This window comes from Aulonocara sp. 'chitande type north' Nkhata Bay, linkage group LG6 (genome assembly GCF_057382095.1).
Source record: "Aulonocara sp. 'chitande type north' Nkhata Bay isolate Kocher_YH1m ecotype deep benthic linkage group LG6, A_spYH_male_GT1.1, whole genome shotgun sequence".
Classification (NCBI taxonomy): Eukaryota; Metazoa; Chordata; class Actinopteri; order Cichliformes; family Cichlidae; genus Aulonocara; species Aulonocara sp. 'chitande type north' Nkhata Bay.
In genome coordinates, this window is record NC_141349.1 from 40220731 (window position 1) to 40237441 (window position 16711).

The 16711-nt window shown below is 42.0% G+C and overlaps 1 protein-coding gene across 2 annotated transcripts; it reads left to right on the top strand.

Annotated features, from left to right (window-relative positions):
* Nucleotides 1-469: 469 nt before the first annotated feature.
* On the top strand, nt 470-16420 carry mgarpb (mitochondria localized glutamic acid rich protein b). Of its 2 annotated transcripts, XM_086296919.1 has the most exons (7): nt 470-1275; nt 4197-4294; nt 6059-6131; nt 8477-8815; nt 10389-11180; nt 12889-12951; nt 13242-16420. In XM_086296919.1, the coding sequence occupies exons 1-6, from the start codon at nt 1203-1205 to the stop codon at nt 12933-12935; spliced, it is 1422 nt and encodes a 473-aa protein (XP_086153045.1). In that variant the 5' UTR covers nt 470-1202; the 3' UTR covers nt 12936-12951; nt 13242-16420. The 2 variants fall into 2 exon arrangements, with proteins under 2 accessions (XP_086153045.1, XP_086153046.1); XM_086296920.1 differs by lacking the exon at nt 12889-12951 and having other exon boundaries at nt 490-1275.
* Nucleotides 16421-16711: the final 291 nt, after the last annotated feature.

Here is a 16711-nt window from a genome sequence, read left to right on the forward strand (position 1 = left end):
CCGCGACCCTGCACACTGTAAAGATTCAATCATTTTATTTTACTTACAAAAATAATACAAAGTAATTGCCACAAAAAGGCCAAGTACTATTAACTATAAGCTATTCCTTTTTTTTTTTTTAATTAAAAGCCTTTTTACAAAGTTTTTAATTATTGTAAATATTTTATGATTGCAAAGTTGTGACCTGTTTTTGATTCGTGTGTATTGTGCGTCAATGTAATTGATATATGCATACTTATATTTTTACAAATGTAAAACCTTACAATGGATGGAACAGCCAAATTATGTGGACTTTTTTGCATCTACGTTCTTGTGTCATTAACTTTTGTCTTCTCTCTTCTGTGCTTAGTGTTTTGTATTTATGTCATCTGTCTTCCTTCACGTCCTAACTGCTCACAGCATTTGGCCTTGCTGAATCTGCCTCTGCTGGAGGTCGCTTCCTACTAAAAGGGACTTCTTCCTCCCCGCCATCGCCAAGTGCTTATGGAGGATCAACTGGACACAGATGAGTTTTTCGCTTTAATATTGTGGTTTTTGTGATTTACACCTTTGAATATAAAGCACCTGTTGTTTTTGTGAGGTGGTACTAAATGAATAAAACCGAACATATTATGGGATGTTACACAGACCTTGCATATAAGTGATTACTGTCAGTTCAGGAGAAGTCAAACTTTGATAAAGTCTCACGTCCGCGTTGTGTTTTTATGGATGTCCAGATCTGATCTACAGGCCAGTCTTTTGTCCTTGACTCTGTCACTCCGTGCACACTCTGACAGAGATCGCATTACGCAACCAGAGCTGACGTTGTCATGCAACTGAACTAGAATGTGATGCGCTTAAAACCAGCCTGCGGGATCTCTCCTTCTCACAGTCACAGCTGAGAGAGAGGGCAGAATGATTTAATGAAGGAAGAGGGGGATTATATGATATATGGAGGTCAACATCTGCCTCAGAAGGATCCAAACACCAGGAGAAAATACAAATCACAGCTCTGCTCATTCTTTGGTGCTTCAGTTCCTGCTATTTGTGTTCTGTTAGATTCTCGTCTGCAGGGGGCGTGCTGGTGGAGCTGTCTGCTTTTGAATGGGGGTGTGCTCTGTTCCCATCAGCACTGGTAAGCAGCAGCTGAGCGCTTCCCATCATTTCGCTGTAAAACCTGCCGGAGAAAAACTCGCTTAGCTGCAGCTGATACCCGAGCAATCATGTTCTGCAGACGGGCATGGCAGAGAGTCGGGCCGCTGGCACGGAGGTCTTTCAAGCCGACACCCAGATACGGTGAGTCAGGACATTTAATGGGACTTTCCAGGAATTATTACTGTGGCGTTAATTAGAGTAATTAAGTAGAGTTTATAGAATAGTTGCGCTCGTTTATTTTCTGCTGCTGCCAGTTCAGTTTATTTTATTTTTTTAATGATTTTGTGGGTTGAGAAAGGGAAAAGTAAAAGTCCAATAAAGAGACGCACTTGCGGGCTTTCCAGTCGAGCTGCAGCAGTCTGATAAAGAAGGTGTGTGCTCTGGGAACACACAGAAGTGTACCACTTGAAATATTACATATTTCAACTTTGTTACAATAAATAATAACTAATCCAATATTTGAACAAAAATAACAATTAAAGGCGATTCTTTATGATGCATCTAAGGAGTGTAGACGATGAAATCACGTCCTAAATCCAGTTTATCTGGATAACAACGTTTATAACCTATTAGTGAACAAAACATCTGTTTTTCAGAATAATTATTTTTAAAATCTGAATCCAGAGAGCGTGCAATGACGGATATTTCAGACTGGCTCTGTTTTCACGCATGCCTGCCTGCCTGGCCCGGATCATCCTTTAGTTTGGGATCAGAGCTTTGTGGAATTCAGCCCGAGGCAAAGCTGCTGCTTCTGCTGCTGCTGCTTTAATTTCCTGCTGAGAAAGCTGTGGCAAAATGCTGCAAACCAGGCTACATCTGGCCACGATAGAAGGTTTTTGTGTTTTTGAACTTACAAGCAGGCAAAAAAAAAAAAAACAAACTAAACCCCAGAAGATGTGAAAGAAAGGAGGTGAATACTGCTGCTGCTTTCTAACTACACACCAGCTCGACACACTGCATCCTAAGTATGCAGCAGGTCCCTTCCTGTTTGACCATCATGTCCTCAGACATGTCTATCTTGTCTGCTGTTCCCTGACATGCGTGTCTATGTTTACAGGCTTGAACCCAGCAGCCAGGATTAAGTGATTACCTGTATAAATAACCTGTATAAGTAACCTGTCCCTGCACTGTGCTGCTGTGTCATTGGTATTAGAGCAGGAGGGAGGACAAACCTCAGCTCTGTTTTGGGTTTGTAATTCAGCGGAGCTGCAGTGAAACTTTGCACAGTGCTCTTAAATATAAAGTCAAAAACAGGGACAGCGAGTCGGCTTCGATAAAAGGTTGATGGGACGGTAAAAGCTGCAGCTTAGCACAAAGAGTGGGAAGAGGAGGGAAATGGTTCTGCCCAAAGATAAAAATAATCTAAAAGCATCTCTAAAGCTCACTGAAGCCATTTTTACAACTCACGCATGAACTCCAGACGATGCTGAAGAGTCACTTTAGGAAACAGATGTAGCATATAAATGTAAAAGGTCTGTATGATGGCCAGACATACTAGCAATGCTAGAAGAACCCTGGTTTAGTCAGACAGTTGCCTGCAGTCATGCAGGTTTAACAGGACATGACACAGACTTTGTGTTATATGCATATATCCTGTTGGGACTTTTATGTGTTTTCTCACTGTTTACTTTCACTCAAAACTACCATCAAAGGTTTAAGCTCTGAAAGCTCATTGGTTAAGTTTAGGCACTGAAGGAAAAGCATGTTTGGTTAGGTTCTGGCAGAACAGCTAAACAATTACATCAATTCAGTTTAAAGCTTTTTGAAGCCAATGAATGAGGCTGTAGATAGAGTTAAGCCTTAGTGCTTTCTGGGTTCACGGTGTCATTTCAGCTACTTTAAAGGGAACACATTATGCTTTTATTTTTTATCTCTAGTGCTCTACAAGAGTAGCTTTGCTTGATCCACGGTTCAAAACAATCCTTCCTTCCAGAGCTGTGTGCCTGATGTAAGCGATGTCCGCTTTCACTGACATCATCCAGAGCCAACAGTAGAAAATAGTTTGAAGCAGGCTGAAGCTTGAACTTTTGGTTCACAGGAATTGTTTTCACCTCATAATTTAAAACCTTAGTAAATAGTAATATGCACATCCACCGTTCTAACAGTTAATATATGACAGAAAATGTGCAAAAGCATAATGGATCTCATTTAAGATTTCAAAATGTGTCTAGGCCATTTGGCGCAGTTCTTCTGAACCTGTGAGAACAAAGTGACGTTTATAAGAGAAGCCTTTTTCTTGTATTATTATTAAACCAGTTTCAACCTTGTGAAAAGCAGTGGCTGGCGAGGTATGTGCTGGATGACAAAGAACAATCGATAAAGTTTAAATGTCAGTCAGTGGAAAAGTCAAAAGTGACAGGATGGGTTAGGATTTGCATGAACACACACAAACAAAGAGGGGTGAGATGTGCTGCACCCTGTGTTCTGTGACTGCACACTCTCACAGTGTGTGAGAGTGAGAGGTCCAGATAGGAAGAGATTAGATTGAGGCTGTGTGATTTTATTTATGCCAACCTGCTTGCACCACCTTTAAACACCAGCTGATCTTTTTGCAGCAGCACTCGTCACCAACACCACAGCGGCAGTCCTGATTTGTGCTAAATGACTATTCCATATGAATTTGAACCCATTGCTTTATGTTGTTTGTTTTGATGCAAATCTGAGATCATCATTCAGGAAGTCTTAGTGTTTGTGTAGTGTGTGTGTGCGTGTGTGCCGGGGGTTTAATTTAAGCAAAGATTCAGTGTTTGGCTTGGCTGCTGCTAAATCTTTCCATCTCCTCTGCTACAAATGACCGGGCTGTATTGTGTAACTGGATTAAGGGATGGAGACATGTTGACGCTGTTGATGCACTGTTCTTCGTGCCCGTCGTGCTTGTGATGGAGCGACAGTTTTCTGAACAAAATAAACTCACAAAGTATCAGAGCTGTAGTGGTTTCTATCCATGACTCTCCAGTATTAGTACTGATTCTCATTTTAAATGCACTTACGTGTGTTTATATAAATAAATGTCTTTATTACAAGCTCGCCGGATAACTGTACCCGTGTGTGTCTCTCCACAGCTCCAGTGCGACACATGGCCTTCGGTGTTCCTGGAGGCTCCACCAACATGACGTACTTTGTTTTATGTGGCGGCGGCCTCACTGCTGCAGTTGTTTATGTGAGTATCAGATCAGGTTATAGGCGATGGTTTGTAAGTCCACATTTTCACCGTGTGTGTACTGTTTTTGACTGCTGTAAGCAGGTGTTACACATGGATTTTTCAGGTGAGGAACCTGAACTTGTGCTACAGCGTGGGCAAAAGAAAATCTTTGCGATCATTTGTATTAATATTCATTATTTGTGTTGTTTTCCTTTATATGAGCCGTGATCAGCTGCCCTGTGTGCTGCTGCTCTGAGGTTTACTTCTCTTTCTTGATTTAGACAAGGTAATTCAGTAATAAGCAGGTGTTATACACTGATTTTGCACTTTCTACTCCAGATGCCCATCCTGCTGCCACCACAAAGGGATTCATGTCTAAATTGAACACTGATGACTGCTAACATCAATCTAACCCAGTTTTTTTCAAACTTTTCCTCACATTTCGTTTCAAAAGCTGAAAAAGTTCATGCCTCACAGCCTGTATTTTTTTTAATCAGTAGTTAAACATAAACAAATCCATGTTAAATTTCACATAAATAGAGGTGCATGTCATCAGTGCAGTAGCATCATTAAATTAATTTATTTCCCCTTCGAAGAAAATCATTTTCACCTGGTTGTTCATGTCCGATCAGAGGTGCCCATCCCAGAGTATGAGAACCTACAAGAACCACTGCGTGCTCTGCACCTGGCTTACCTCATCACTGCAAAATGAGGTTAACCTGCACAAGACCACCTAGTACTACAGATTCACTGTAGTTAACATGAATTACAACATTACAAGTAACCTTTAAATTTAAGATGATCAAATAACACTTGTTGACCAATCCTTACCTTTGTCTGTTTCACGCTGTTTTTTTTATTCTTGGCTCTGTGTGATGTCACTGGGAGAGGATATCCCTAATATGGTCATCTCTGGCACACAAGTCACCTGCTGCTTAAACACGTGGTTTACAGGAGACAGAATAATTAAATATTACTGCTGCACACATTCTCAATGAGAATAAATGTATTAATTCACAAAGTTTAGCTAAACGTGCAGCAGTTATATTCAGTTATTTCGTTAAAGACTTGTCATGTGTTCAGGTGTGCAGAGATTTTGAACTAGTTGTTTACGTGAAGAAAGTTTTCCAAAAGGGAGGGGGTGGTGGGGTTAAGATAGAGGATGAACGGAGAGGTTCAAGGTCCAATACAAGATGACTGAGGATTATTTTGAAGTGTTAGTCATGCAAAGCTAGTGCAAGAATAGAAACACAGAGCTGGAAATGAAAGTAACTCATCCCCCTTTTTCTACTTTTCAATAAATTCGTGTTTTTCAGTGTTATACAGGAGTGTAAAAAAGGTCTGCTCTCTTTTTACATCTTCAAAGAAACAAAATCCTCTAGTGCGTTTTTTTAATACTCATTCAAAACCAGAACAACAAGCTGCTGTACTGGATATATGCAGTTACCTGGTAGTTTTACAGGCTTCTGTCCTTGCTGGTGCAAACTGGGAGCGATGCAGTCTGAAGCCAGGCTGGTCTGCAGACGTTACCACAGCTCAGACGCTGGACGGGACAAAAGAGGCTCTTTGTGCTTTTTGACAATCTCTCCCTTTTTGCTGCCATTGTTCGGTCAAATTTGTCACCCATTCACCGTCAGGCTCTTGGCAAAGCAAACAAGTGTGTCTGACTGTGTTGGTCCATGTTGGACAAAATGTCAGCTTGAGGTTGGATTTTGTTTCGTGCCGTTATCATTAGCTGTGTGCTGGAATGTAATGAGTACATGTCTGCTGTGTTTCTCTCAGGCATACAAGACGGTCAACGATGATACCGAGCGTTACGAGGAAAGACTCGCCAACATGGGCTCCACGGCGAAGGGTTAGCTACTTTCTCACACACAAACACACACACACACACACTCAAAAACAAACACTGTTACCCACAACTCAGCTTTGTGAACATGACATTGTGCAAGCCGTACACGCTGCACACACAAGACACACCGATTTCAACTTATGTGATCGCAGCTAAAGCAAGAGATGGTCTGATATGCAACTTAAAACACTAATTTCTTGTAAATTAAATGATTTTCAAACCTTCTATTTAACCAGTATGTGAAACTCAAGGATAGGCAGCACCAGCCTAGCTTGTTTTTGATAGTAGAAAAGCTGGAGATCCTACAGGAAACTCACACAGCCACAGTGAGAGAGTGCAAACTCCCCACAGAGCTCCCGTGTGTGGGTTCAAACACAGCGATGAATGAAGAGCCCCGAAACACCATCCATGACTGTAAAAGGACCGGTTTTATCAAAGAAATCCCTCACTGTGAGCCTCCTCTCTAAAACAGGTTAAAATGGTGCTACTTCAGCTTGTGCTATTAAGATTAAAATTCCCCAAGGTGTGACAGCCTGTCGGAGTCTGTAACTGTTTAATCGAAGACAGAGAAAGCAGAAAGGAAGAAGCGAATGTATTTCAGGGCTGATTCCAGCTTCACCAGCTGCACGGTAGACTGATCACTCTGAATTGCTTCATCGTGCCTGTCTGTTTTGATTTCTGTCTGCGCAATTTTTGTCTACTCAGCCCGGAGAGGCCATGGCGCTGTGCCCAGAGCCATTAACTGTGCTGTAATGGTGCTAAGCAGCAGCTGTCAGTGGGTTAGTTGTGATCATGCAGCATTGAAGTGTTGTTTTCACTCCGAAATAAGAAGTCAAAGTGCTGCTGCTTACAGTGATGGAGAGGAAACCACCGCTGGTCTTTAAGGAGCTGAATGCACACATTAACCTGACGTGCTTTGCATCTATAACAAAGATGGGAAAGCTTTCCATAACATTTAGTGTGTTTAGGGGAGTTTTGACCATTCTTCCAGAAGTGCATTTCTGAGGTCAGACACCAATGATGGACGAGAAGGCCGACATCGCTGTGTTCATCCCAAAGGTGTTCTATCAGGTTGAGGTCAGGACTCTGTGCAGGCCAGTCAAGTTCTTCCACGCCAAACTCATCCATGTCTTTATGGACCTTGCCTCGTGCACTGCAGTGCAGTCATGTTGGAACAGGAAGGAGCCATCCCCAGACTGTTGCCACACAGTTAAACGTCTTACTGTGCTGAAGCATTAAGTTCTTTTCACTGGAGCTAAGGGGCCGAGCCCAGTTCCTGAAAACAAGCCGTGCACCATAAACCCCCCTACACCAAACCTTACACTTGCCACAATGCAGTCAGACAAGTCAGACAGTTGGCAACTCGCTCTGTGATTTTTCTTGGCCTACCACTTCAATGCTGAGTTTGTCATTCCCAATCACTTCCACTTTGTTATAATGCCCCCATAGTATATAGTGCTTGATTTTATACACCTGTGGCCATGGAAGTGAGTGGAACACCTGAGCTCCGTGAGTAAATACGTTTGGCAAAATAGTCCAAGTTCCTTGAAAGGAACAGTATAGACTGAAAGATTGACGTAGTTTACAGGTTTGAAAGGTGGGAGTTAAACCTGCATTCTTTCTAATGGCCAGTAGGGGGTGAATTGTGTCGCTGTAAAAACCAGTACAGTAAACAAAAATGTGAGAAAAACAAACCTACCGCTCACGTGATGTAAAACCTCAGAAAAAGCTTTCCAGCTGGGTTTATGTCATTGTAGTACGATTGGTCTGTTAGAGGAAAATAAAAAAAATAAATAAGTGTATGATGTAAGGCCAGTCTAACTTATGAGTGACAACTCAGTACTCTACGCATGTGCTCTGTTTCCCAGTTAATGATACTGGTTTCAGAAATCTAATATGGCAACAGCCAAAAATGTCTATAATATTAGCTCAGATTTGGAGACTGAGACGTTAAACTTTATCTCTAAAGTGCTGACTGAAGTCGTGCTGAGCTTTGATTCTGACCTTTTCACTCCACAATCTTCAATAAGCAGTTATAGGAGTGGTAATAATATATTTCTGTCTTTCACTGACATGTTAGGATAAGGATTATCCTTCACTTTGCTCATGTTTACAGTTTTAACAGCAGCTATGTCACCTTTTAGTCCTCAAAGACCTAAAGTCTTGACCTTTAAGCCTCCTTTCTCTGCTACTGAAACCTGCATTAATAAAAGTGCACAGTTGCTTTCATCTTTAATCTCCAGAGGTTAACACTTTATTCAGGCACAGATAAAACACGCATCATACAGCTAACATGTACTAGAGTGAAATCTTTCACGTGTTTCTCTTTCTGGCCTCTTACGCTGCAGCTTCTTCAGCAAAGGCAGCACCAGAGGCAGCTCCACCTGCAGTTGAGCCTGCACCGGTGGAGGAGGAAGCCCCTGCTGCTGAGGTCATCGCTGAGTCGGCCCCGGCTACTGCTGCTGCAGAACCTGTAGGAGAGACAGCTGCTGAACCTGTTGTGGAAGCTGCGTCTGAAGAAGCAGAAGCCGCCGCCGCCGTCTCTGAGGCGGTCGTTCCAGAGGCAGCAGCTGAGACGGCAGCTGAGTCAGCAGAGACAGAGGACGCCGCTCCACCTGTGGAGGCAGAGGTGGTTGCTGAAGTGGCTGTGGAGGCCCCAGCAGAGGAACCTGTGGCAGAAAACGCTGGTACGGCAGCAGTAGATCTCACTCCACCTGCTGAAGCCGAGGTGGCCCCTGCTGCAGAGGTGGCTGCTTAAACCTGTGATGGCTCGATAGTTCACCCAGTTGGATGTGCTCTGTCCCTCCTCCCTGCCCCAGAAAAACAGACTCATTTCATTTCAGCTCCCCTCCTTCCCTTAGCTCTCCTAATGCTTCACATCCAAAAACATCTGGAATTAGTCTGTGTGATTAGAGCCACTGTGGAAAATTATGTCTGTATAGAAAATCTATCACAAAAAGGAAGAAATCCAAATTATAATTTGGATACTGTACAGTACACGGGGTAAATATAATGGACAGAACTAAGTTGGTAATTAATGCTTTCGAAAAATCTGATTTTAAGTGCTCTTAAAACAGGACAGCCCTGTTTCTTGTTCCTTTCCAGCAGGTTTAGATGGTATTTTATGTGTTCAGCCATGTTTTCTTTCAACCTCTAAACTCACCGTGAAGAGTTACCTGAACCAGTTAGCTCTTTGTTAGCAGACTGCAGTGCTGGTCTTGTGTTCTCAAACTATAAAACAGTTTTTGCACAGAGTGAGACGTGGTTAAAACTTCATTTCCTACTTTGTCTTCTTTTTTAAAAATCTCGTGCAGTAAGATGCTTTCTCATATTCATCATTACCACATATCCATATTATTCTTCTACAGCTACACCAGCCTGCACTCACTTTATTTGCCTGGCACACATTTCTATTTTGTTGCCAATTTGTTCCCTAAAAAATCAAAGTTCTCTTTTTGTTGCTGCTGTCTCTTTCCTCTTTTACAGAAAATGCATTCACCCTTATGTCCGTGCATTGAAAATGGTCTTTGGTACAGCTGTAATAAAGATTTTCTTTAGTCTCTCAGATGTTTTTGCTTGTCGCTCCACACCATTAATATTGTATTTGGAGTAGAAACACCTACTTCCTGTAGAAAAGCTCCTTATCCTGAAGAATCCCTGTGCTGTGTTCATGCTCCTGTCTGGCTTCAGCTCGACTGCCATCAAACTAAGAAGTTTTTCCAGCCTTCATAATTGATTTCACAGTATTTCCCACTCACAGAATAATGAGCAGAAAGAAACCTCTGTTAAAAAAATGCTGAAAAATAAACATAAATGCAAAAATAAACACATGGTTGCAAGTGCACAGAGGGGATATGACTAATACTTGTTTACGCTTGATTGTTTGAAAAAGAAATTCATCTGGAGAACAATATAAGAATGTGAATAAGGAATTAGTCAGTGTCTACAATACCAGAAAAGAGTATATTGCATTAAACCTGGGATTTGTAGTCTTCTGTAGAGTGCCTGAACCTGTGGTGACTGTAAAATATCCAGTTATAGATTCCTGGTCAAGGTAAGTTGAATTAATAGAAGATGTAAGAAATTATGTTTTTCATTCATAAAAATTAGTGAGAAGGCTTTAAATTCCATTTAGCGCAAAACTAAAGTAGATTTTAAAATGTTGGCATTGAAGTAAATCTGTTGATTTTTAACAGCTAGAAGGTTTTTCATCAAAACCTGTTTCTCAGCCATTACCTCATGTCTTTTTCCCTCCATCAGAGTCCGCACCAGAGCTGCTCACAGATGTTAAGCTCTTGACCGGCTCAACAGCTGAAATTGCCGCAGCTTCTGTTGGTGAGAAGGATCCGATGGAGACTGTCCAACAAACTGAAGGTGAAGGAAAGGGACACGAGGTGCTTGAAACAGAAGCTTTGGAAGAAGCCTCAGAGGCAGTGGCCAAGGAAGCATCTGAAGAGGGAGCAGTTGTAGAAGGTGAGGAGGAGGTGAAGTCTGGAGAGGGTGAGAAAAGTGCAGAAGATGCTCAGACTCCAGCTGCTGAAGAAGTGATAACGGAGGTGACATCTGCTCTGGCTGCAGCTGTGGACGAGGAGGCAGCGGCTGGATCTCATCCTGAAGAAACAACATCTCCAATGACCACTGTGGACGAGGCAGAGGCTGAAGTTCGACCTGCTCCTGAGGAGGCCATCGCTGCTGAAGATGTTGCTCCTGCTGAGGAGGCCACAGTCACCAGTGAAGCTGCCCCACTGGATGAGATTTCACCAGCTGACCAGGCAGCAGCTGAAACACCTGCAGAGGAGACAGCTGAAGCTGCTGTCAGCACGACTCAGCTGGCAGCAGCCTCCGCTGGAGCGGACCTAAAGGTTCTTTCAGTTGTAGAAGCAGAGCCTACATCAGGAGCTCCTGTGCATGAGGAGAAACCCTGCCACTCCTGCCACTCTGCTCCCTCAGCAGGAGAGGAGGTGGCGCCACCTGCTGCTGTAGGAGAGGAGTTGATCACTGATGGTGCTGTGGATACTTCACAAGAAGCCAAGGATGCAGCCTCAGCACAAAGTAAGAATAAAAACCCTCCACTTAAACACTGTTTCGGCTGAAATTCTGCATCATCTGTAGTATGTCCCAACCCGGTCTGAGAAGCAAGGGAACAACAGTGTAGTGAAACTGTGAAGTGAGAATTATTTACCACTTCACAAAGTTAAAACAGTATTGAAAGTATTAATATCAAATTGTAGTTTTGAAACAAATAGGTTTTAGTTTTACCTCAAAATGCAAAAATCAGACAAAAACTAAAATCCTAGGTTTTAGTTTAGTTTAGTTCTGCTCGAACAAAACTGAACAAACAAAACACAAAGAGGAACCTGGAGTGCAGGATCTGTTGCTTTTAGCCTACTTTATCTTGTCAGGCAGCTTCTATTTTTGGGATTTCTCGGTAAAGCAGGTCTGCCAGCAGTCAGTCCTGGGCATGCACACAGTGAATCGGTTAATTCATGATTTAACAAGAGGGGGCAATTACTTTGTCAGGTAATGTCAGGTTGGTTTGGATACCATTTTTCCTTAATAAATGTAAAAATATAAAATCTGTATTTCATTGGGTTATCCTTGTCTGATGATCTGAAACAAAACAAATCAAACAAAAAAAAACAAAAAAAAAACTAAGAAATCAAAAAGAGGAAAGATACTTTTTCACAGCACTGTAAATATTGGCTGATCACACGGCACAATAATAATAATTGCAAAGACACAAAAACAGCAGTGATGGTATATGAAATCAATGGTGATGTCATCATTTTTATTTGTATGTTTATGTAATATGTACATAAAAATAAGGATAAGTTGGTATGTTGACTTCATAGTTGTGTGACTTGAAGTGCAGCCACAGTGACACGGGGAGGAATTCAGTAGACTTACAGCTCTGTCTGGTGATATTTCTGTAGCACTTCCCTATCAAGTTGAACAAACAAGTTTTATCTTTTAGTATAAAAAGGTCTTGAACTTAGTTTGTAGTGTGTATTAATATATTTGCACTTTACTGCTGTTTAAGGATCAGGGAAAAAGAGGAATTGTGACTATATGAAGAATAAAATATTGGGAAGTGAAACCCAAAACATCACACAAAAGAAAACAATTATCAAATTGTTAAAGTAAAACAGGAAACGGCCAAAAGGAAAGAACACTGAGACTAACACCAAACAAGATGGCATAAAAAAGGAAACACAAGAGATCAGAGGAGCTCGTGCAGAAACAAAGAGAGAGGGAAACAATGAGTGCGCTAGAAACACAAGAACCAAAGCAGAGCTCCAAGGAATGAAGATCAAAAAATCAAAACAGGAATCCAAAAATTCAACAAACACAAAAATCAAATCTCAAAGAAAAAAAGAAACTAACAACACAATCATTGGATAAATACAGGGAGTTATACTACGTTTAGATAAAGCTAAGATAAAAATAAAAAGAATCACCACAGGAAGGCAAAACCTCAGGTTCTCAGAGGTGAACAAGACCAAAGTTATGGCCATCAAAGCTGATGAACCTTCCCAGATGACCAAATACAACACATTATCAGTAAATAAATAAAGTAGTAGGTCACTCACTGGTTCCCTAACGGCCTCCTTGCCACTCATTCGTGAAAACTTTGTGAACTCCCCCAAACGCTAAATGTATCCCTGTTCGAGTTTGCCCTCGAAAACAAGCAAGCAAAGACAGCAGTAAAGCCTTTCTTGTATTAGGCTCTGACCAGATGTATTTCTGCCTGTATCCACAGAGACAAAGGAGTCTAACTGGACTGTAAAACGCTGCTCAGTCATGTAATTTTACAGTTAAGAAGGTAAAGCAGCACAGCTGTACACAGACCTAAAGAGAGCTAAATGGACAAATATGCACACATTTTAGCAGCTCACACTGTAACAGCTCCAGTGGGTCTCATAAACATTCACAGACACTTTTCTCTGCTTCAAATGTTAAAAGATAGTTCAAGCTGCACAGCTGTGAATTCAATATTTAAAATCCTATTTTTTAAACTGTAGAAAATGTGCACTGCAAAATCCTACAGTCATGTACACCGAGTGAATGCGTTTCTGTCTCCTTTAAGTTGAAGTTGTGCTTGTTTTCTTGCAGCCATGGAGGCGACGGTGGTGGTGATAGCCCAGTTGTGACGGGACAGACAGTGTGCCTTCCACAACACTCGCCTACCTGTCAACTAAGCCAGAGCGACCGGCAGAAAACAAAAAACATGAATAGAGGTAGTCGCAGGTGTAACCGACTCAAACGTCCTTTCTGAAATGTTATCAGAGTTGTCTTCTGTATTAGTGCTTGTGAGGTGATTCCTATCATGTCCTCTAGGTGCCACTGTTGCAAAACCTTTCATGATCAGCTGAGGCTTCTTTAAATCTTTCAGTAGGCAGTGGAAGTGGGTTACTGTAATACTGTGGTGTATTTTAGCACGGTGATAGACCACTTTTATAGACAATAAGTTTGCCAATGTGGACAAGAATTTTTAATGGGAGTTTAGGAAGCCAAAAAACCAAAAAAACAAAGCAACATACTAAACACAACACCATCACATTAATCTAGCTAAGTGTAAACAGCAGTAAATACTAAATATTAAATTTTGTTGTGCAGCACGCAGGACAGACAGCGCACAATGTGCTTTGAAGTAGCAGCCAAGAAAGGTGTAATTTAAGTCTACGAACAGTGAACACGCGTGTGCACACCTGTGTGGATCAGCGCGCTTGTATTCAAATGGTTTCCCCATGTAATGGTCTGCAAGAGGATGTAGAGAGCCATAGCCCCGTCCCCCAGGGCATGAAGCAGGCATGGAGGAGATCCAGGCCCCAGACATCCAGAGGCCCCAGAGTGCGAGTGATAGGTTTGTAGCTTGAACCCATCCGCTGGAACGTTGGAGACAATATAATTACACTGCAAAGCAAGACACGAAGTAGGCAAAGTTCTTCATGTTTCTCGTGCACGGGAGAGACCGGACAGGCGCCGTTCCTTCGCTTGACCCCAGTTGCTCTCTCTCCCGTAACACTGCTCTTTTATTGAGGTTACATGAATATGCATAGGGTCATTAACATATAACATCTCACATAGGTATACATGTAAACAAAGAATAGTGTGTGTGTGTGTGTGTGTGTGTGTGTGTGTGTGTGTGTGTGTGTGTGTGTGACCCCATAAACGACTTCCTTAACCTGCTGGTCTGGAAAATCCAACAGTTCATCTAAACACAAAAGCACTTAGACTAGAACAGACATAGCTACGTTAATCCTACCATAAAACAATAAAACAAGGTACGACCTCTCCATGCTCCTAGGATGTAGGTGTGCATTCCAGTGTGGAATACACACCAAGCCTTTGCAGACTGCTAAAGATCACAGTCCTATCACAACACAATTGATTATACACCTCTAAGCATATATGGTTAAATATTTCTAAGCATAAATGACAATCAACAATACAAAACCTAACAGCGAGAGCCCAAGGAGGCCCACCGGAGGGGTATCCGTGCCACCCTCATGGGAAGGGCTGAGGATCCCCGACGAGGCGCCACCCAGTAGCCACCGAGCAGAAGCTAGAGGGGGCTGCACCGGCGTGCCCGCCGGCTCTGCCGGCAGCCAGCTGTGCCAGAGTGAACCGAGCCGCAGGCCCAGAGGCCGGAGGCCCGAGGGCCCCCCGCACCCGGGGTATGTTGGATTTAGTCCTGATCGCAGTTTGACAGCCAGTGCTGTCCTCTGTCTGGGATTCCTAATTTTTATGGACAGGATTTCTGTGTGTAGGCAAGTAGTCTCCAGTTTTGTGGCCGCTTGATCTCAAGTGCTTTGAGTGCTCAAGCAGAGTAGAAAAGTGCTATATAAGAATCAGTCTATTTGCCATCTCATATCTGTTTTTATGGATGCTGTGGTTCTGTTGGCTTCATCAGGTGACAACCTCCAGCTCGCACTGGGGTGGTTCGCAGCTGAGTTTGAAGCAATGAGAATGAAAATGATCTCCTCTGAGCCTGGGTGGAGTGCTCACTCTGGGTGAGAGATGAGTTGTTGTGCCAAGTGAAAAAGTTTAAGTATCTCGGGGTCTTGTTCACAAGTGAAACGAACAGGAGACTGACAAACAGATCAGTGTTGCATCTGCAGTGTGGACACTGTACCGGTCTGTTGTGGTGAAGAAAGAGCTGAGCATGAAAATAAAGCTGTCCATTTACCAGTTACCAACCTTACCTATGGTCACAAGCTCAAGGTAGTGAATACAATGATGTAATCTCAAATACAAGTAATGGAAATTCCTCTAACTTAGAAATAGGGTGAAGAGCTCAGTCATTTATGAGTGTCTTAGATTAGAGCCGCTACCCCTCAGCATCGAAAGGAGCCAGCTGAAGTGATTCAAGCATCTGACTACGATACTTCCTGGGTGCCCTCTGGGTGAGGGCAGACCCAGCACACGCTGGAGAGATTATATCGCTCAGCTGGCTTGGACACATCTTGCTGTCGCCATAAATAAGGTGGAGGAGGTGCCTGGGTAGAGGGAGGTCTGGGCTTCTCTGCGTAAGCTGCTCCCCCACGATCCAAACCCAGATAAGTGGCAGAGGATGGATGGATGGATGGATGGATGACAATCTTTTTCTCATAATACAAAGGCAGGTACTTACATGACTGTCTTATTATCCATACATATCAGAATTTTCTAGGTTTTAGTCTTCCTCTACAACTGCAATAAAAAAAATAAGTGGGGTTTAATTTACTCAAAGGAAAAAAGAATTTTGTTTGTCAAATGGCAGAAAAATATTGTTGTTATTTATATTTTAGCTCCTGCAACAAAAGTTTGCTTTAAGTGGTTTAAATGTTAAGTATGTGAACATCAGTGCTTCCAGTTATGTAAGATTGACACAAAAGCTTTATTTTACATACAGAAATAAATGTGTTATTGATGCACTTTTCCTTCTTTTCTGATACCACTAGCACCTAAAATAGTTTAGAAAAAAGTGTTGAAAGGTCAAACACAGACACATATACACACATACGGAGGTGAAAAATACCTGAAGCAAGAAAATATCCGGTAAACACATTTCCACATCCATACCAACACCTGTCTATACTTACACAAATCTCCATTTATGTGCAGACTGGGTAAGAGAATAAGAGAAAATGATTGTAGATATATAGATTGAAACTTTGTTTAATATATCTGCATATTAAACAGTAACTTTAATTAGCTTGTAATTAGCAAATTGCTCTGCAAATGACTTCTCTGTTGTCTGATAATGTACTCAAATTTTAAATAAAGTGAATTAATAACTAATGAGATTACATGTTTTTGAGCATTTGTCTGTTCTTTTTTATCTTTTTGGAATAACTTGGTCAAAAGCAAACAGAAGAAGGATAAATATGTGCCCCCTTAGCTAAAGTTTGTGGTGCAGAACAGGTCGATCTGTTGTCAGATAATTGCATTTCTCTAATAAAAACACTTAAAAGAATAATTTAGAGACTAGACAATTTACTGACAAGCAGTTTCATGGCCAGGTGAGACCTGTTACCTCATTATTTCATGAAAAATAAGCAGATACAAGATCTGGAGTTGATTCCATGTTGTGTTGTTGA